The sequence below is a fragment of the Telopea speciosissima genome, chromosome 4 (genome assembly GCF_018873765.1).
Source record: "Telopea speciosissima isolate NSW1024214 ecotype Mountain lineage chromosome 4, Tspe_v1, whole genome shotgun sequence".
Classification (NCBI taxonomy): Eukaryota; Viridiplantae; Streptophyta; class Magnoliopsida; order Proteales; family Proteaceae; genus Telopea; species Telopea speciosissima.
Genome location: NC_057919.1, coordinates 40,513,988 through 40,519,069, shown reverse-complemented (window position 1 = coordinate 40,519,069; position 5,082 = coordinate 40,513,988). Strand labels below are relative to the sequence as shown.

Genomic DNA, 5,082 nt, shown 5'->3' with positions numbered 1-5,082 from the left:
TGAATATCTAGTTTGGTCAAACAAATACAAAAGAAACTCATGTAAGTTGCGCCATCCTACAACTTATGGCCAATTCATTTGCAATGTTTATCCGCAATCCATTCATGATTCTTGCACTCTCTCTCGATTGAGAGTAGACATAGATGTATCATAAGGCAAGTGTACGAGATTCGGTGGATCTATGACTACTTTGTCATCAGCACTTAAACCAAGCAAATATTTTGTCTCGCCTCTTGTTCGTCACGAATAAAATTATGCAACCCACAACAGGCCATCACAATGTAAGTCGATCTCTGATTGAGTAACTAGTCATATGTCTTAATATTCTAAACCTATTTTTCGAACCCCAAATGTACGCTCAATTACATTCAAGTGAGGAATGTCTCGTAGTTGAACAGCTCTTTAGCGATCTTTGGGTTTCTCCACTCCTTGTAGTCCGGAATATGGTACCTCTCACCTCGAAATGGAGTTAAGTAACCAACTTGACTTGCATACCCGAGTCTACAACATAATATTTTCCTACACATACAAACCATTGTAAGGAAAAACTCAACTTTACCAATAAGTACTTCATATATCAGTAGAATTAAATGGGTTTTACCTTCAGGTGGATGTGGGAACTGTAATGTTGGATCTCTCCTTGCACGTTCAAATATACGACAATCATTAGCGCTGCCCTCCCAACCCGCATAAACATACGTGAATCGCATATCAAAAGAACATATACACATCACGTTTTGTGTGGTAATGCCCTTTCGATTTCTGCATGAGTAGCATCTTGTTGAGGCACTATGGCACTAATATGACTACCATCTATTGCTCCAATACAATCCTAAAAACAGATTTCATAAAATAAACTTGTCATACTAAAATAAGAAAAATTACAATAATTGAATTTTCATACTTGTATTGATTGTATATTACCTTAAAGAAAGGATAGTATTTTGGTTTTGATTGCATGTCTAACTGAATTTTCTGGATGTCCTGGTGGTGTGATCATTTCTTTTGCCAATTTTCCCATAGCCATTAAAACACGCTTGAATGTACGGCTAATGGTCTCTCCAGAATGTTGAAACTCCTCTTGAATATCCCGATTAGAGAAACCCCTTCCTACTATCATCATAAACATGGCTATTTGCTCATCCACCCTTAAATATCGACTGTCTTTTAACCACTTTCTAGATATCATCAGTGTACATAGATTTTGGAAGACATGTCTTTCCATGCTAAACTTAAAAAGCAACGGTCCGCGTGACCACTCAAAACTTCATGGACCATAATTGATCCTGGATGTCTACCATCCCTACAAGGTTCTCTTGTATATAGAGATTGTGCGGCAACTAAAGTTGCAGCTACCATTATCAAGTCATCCTCATCACTTGAAGAGTCATTCTTGAACCGGTATATTGTTGTCATGACCGCTAAATATACACAACAAGTAATAAACTTTTAATATAATACAGTAAGTAAATTGTTTCAAACATAACTAAAAAAAATACAAGATTGTATCATCATACCATCCAAATTAAACATAACACAACCTAAATTGTTTCAGACCACCACACAGAATTTAAAAAAATACAAGATTGTATCATCATACCATCCAAATTAAACATAACATAAGTAAATTGTTTCAAACAACCACACAGATTTAAATAACATCACCCTATAACTCCTCCAACAGCCACATCCTCCTGTCAGGCCTACAACCAATGAATGACTCCCTCCACGGTCCTGACTCCCTAATTTGTTTTAAGGCTTTCAGATACATGTCCTTACTTATATCAGGTATCTCATCAAGGACACGTGTACATGCCAAAACACTAGTATCGATAGGAGTCACTGAAGTGCCATGGCCAGAAACTTCAGAAGTAGCCTCAGCACTTGCAGTTGCCTTCTCTATCTTTATCTGACATAACTTCCCAACATATCCCAAAGCAGTTGTCACACTACCACTCATACTTCGCTTCCGTTTAGCTGTTGGAGTTCTATCTTGTTTATGGACTGTAGTATCTTCCTCAGCCTCATTGACTTCAAAGTCATCTAGACCCATTGAAGTGGTGTGGGTTGGTGTAGGTATTTCATCATCAACATCTAGATCATCAATCTCAGTTGTCACCCAGTCTTGCGTGTTATCCAAATGACCATCTCCACGGGCATAAGAATCTCCAAATATAATTTGGAGTTCAGACCAATGTGCCAAACCTTGATGCCTAAATTTTTTTCATCCTGAATTTGCCTATATACAATATCAAATAAATTATTAGATATTTACTACATAATCAACATAAGACTAAATATAATAGTTTAGATCAAACCAAAGAAGATATTAGTATAGTATTTACCGCTATAGCTTTATCCCAAACATCACATCGTCACAAGAATCGTCTGGGTGATTGAGTTCCATCCAAATCCTGTAGTTTGAAGTAATGACTTGAAACTTCCATAATCTATCCTCATCTTGTTGAACTTGTTCCTTATCTGTTCCCTATCGAACACCCTACCAAGAGTGGTTTCCAACCGGGTCTGAATATCATCCCACCCATTCTTGCTGAAGGTTGCCCCACTCTTGTTGCCAGCCCTTACATTATCTACCATCAACCGAACTAGTAAGGCAACCTCAGTAGTGGACCAAGATACAGGACCAACTTTTGATTTTCCTTTTGACCTTGATGAAGTAGCCATAATATCTGAATAATAACACATACATTATGTAACAATCAATATGAAATAAAAATATCTATTACCCAAAAAAATAAATAGTCATATTCATTACCAAAGAATTGAAGAATGTTGATTAAAAAAAAAGAAGAGAGAAATAGGAGGTTTGATCACAATGAGCAAAGTTAGGATTAGTCCACTTGAAAGAGAACCACTCCTCAACCATAACCAAAAGACCCAAACAATTCCATACAAACATGTTGTTTTCAAGGCTACATATAGGTATTAACCACACAGATTTGGCCCTTTTGGTCAAGAACAAAAGTACTAAAAATTATAGAACAAATTACTGAAGTAAGCGATGGGTAATCTTCAAGTAAGAACAAAAAAAATTAGAGAAGACCCACAAATCGTACAAGGAAAGCAATGAGAATTCAGTCCCTGTAAGGCCCATAAAAGGGACTGCATAGAAGAACACATGTGCTTGTTTTTCAAGAATAAACTCCGAATTGCTGAGCTTTGATACTGCTATGCAGCAGGGAACCGTTTCTCCTGTCATGAGTTGTTAAAGACAAATCTATCCCAATTACCCAAGGGGGGAAAAAAGATATATTAAATGCAATTAAAGAGGGGAAAGAAATTGGAAATATGTGTTTAAGAGCTTAAAAAAACAGTCACAGATATGCAAACCAGAGACTCTGTAAAAGAGAAAGAAGAGAGGACTGAGATTTGGTGGATTTGGGTCTGTGAGTTGAAGACAGAGACAGAGCTCAAAGTTTAAGTCCATTATAAATATGGCATTTTTATTGCCATATTTATGTTCACTTTTGTTATTCTGTTTAAGTCCATTATACAACAATTCAATCTGTTTGTTTTTTAGTAATGTGATGATTAAGAAAAGCATCTGAATCACACTGCATGATATATGCTTAGATTTAGACAAGATCTGGCCCATGTGTCCATAGACTTGTCTGATGTTTAACCATAGTTTGGATTTGACAACACATTCTCAGTTATTGATATTATGTCCTTCTCAGTGAAGAGTGCTCCTTTTATTCGAATTTCAGTTCCAGTTGTACATGTATATTTTTGTTTTCAAACTTACATTGTTTAGTTTCTTTATTCTAATCTCTCTCCAGAATTATTATAATGTGCTATACAATATGGTTTGATATACAAATATTTGTAATGATATGATACTTTTCTGTTATGCTTTTAGGTTGTTTATCTGGGAAAGTTCGATGATTGAAGATTATACAATTGTTTTCTTGTTTGCAGGAACATATATCGATAAGAAATGCCCATTCACTGGGAATGTTTCAATCAGGGGCCGTATTCTATCAGGCACCTGCCACAGTGCTAAGATGGTGAGGACTATTATTGTCCGTCGAGACTACCTTCATTATGTCAAGAAATATCAGAGGTAAAATTCAGTATTTATCACTACCTTCCTTTATCTCCATCTATTTTTTTTTTTCTCTTTCTATATAATTGGGCCTTATTTTTGAATTTTCCTTTCTATATCAGATATGAAAAGAGGCATTCAAACATTCCAGCACACATATCTCCATGTTTCCGTGTGAAAGAAGGAGACCATGTTACAGTCGGCCAGTGCAGGTTCAATTCTTTCACTCAATAAAGTTTCCTTTTTGTTGGCTAAGCAAAATGCTTGTTTTAATGTTTCTATTCCACCACCCCCCTCCCCCAAAGAAAAAAAAAAGGTTTCATATTGCCCATTGATGTTTGGTACTGAGTCATGAGTATGTGATTTTCCCTTCTTTCAGGCCACTGTCAAAGACAGTGAGGTTTAATGTGTTGAAAGTGATCCCTACTGGATCATCTGGTGGAGTTGGGAAGAAGGCTTTTACAGGAATGTGATCTTGAGGTTTTCCATTTCTCTCGTTGCGTTTGATGTCGTTGATTTATGGCTTTTTACATTCTACTGTAGGCTAAGGAGTTTTGCCATTTTGGAAGGCATTAAAGTTATTATTGATATATCAACTTATTTGTTTTGTTGAAATTAATTTCTTTGAGATAACTCGAGCACTATCAAACTAAAATGTTACATACATTAGCTGCTAGCCCTGAGATATATGGATTTCTATGGCTGACATGAAATCATCATTGTTTGTTTTCTTAGTTTATCATGTTTTCATTGTAGTTGAACAACTCACACACTGCATATACATTTGGTGTTAATTGCTTGATCGCCCGGAGCTAATGGGTATTTGCTGTCTTGGTTTTATCTGTTGATTGATTTAATCTTTGAGATTAATTTATCTGCTCCAACACCTCACATGATCAACACTCTTTGGACCTACCAACCATTTCGTGGCTTTATCTACTTCCCACAAATTGCCAAATGTTGTTTTTTCTTCTATTTCTTACTAATTCTTTCGCAACATTGAAGTGAATTGTAAC

General features: G+C 36.0%; 1 protein-coding gene across 1 annotated transcript; it reads left to right on the top strand.

Moving 5' to 3' along the window:
• Nucleotides 1-3,087: 3,087 nt before the first annotated feature.
• LOC122659289 (40S ribosomal protein S11-1-like) lies at nt 3,088-4,694 on the top strand. The gene is made up of 4 exons (XM_043854419.1): nt 3,088-3,104; nt 3,881-4,084; nt 4,189-4,278; nt 4,446-4,694. The coding sequence occupies exons 1-4, from the start codon at nt 3,088-3,090 to the stop codon at nt 4,537-4,539; spliced, it is 405 nt and encodes a 134-aa protein (XP_043710354.1). The 3' UTR covers nt 4,540-4,694.
• Nucleotides 4,695-5,082: the final 388 nt, after the last annotated feature.

Bases quoted from the DNA above. Each gene is read 5' to 3' on its own strand.
- LOC122659289 (XM_043854419.1), top strand. The intron at 4,085-4,188 runs GTAAAATTCAGT...TTTCTATATCAG, and splicing joins TATGTCAAGAAATATCAGAG to ATATGAAAAGAGGCATTCAA. The intron at 4,279-4,445 runs GTTCAATTCTTT...CCCTTCTTTCAG, and splicing joins GTTACAGTCGGCCAGTGCAG to GCCACTGTCAAAGACAGTGA.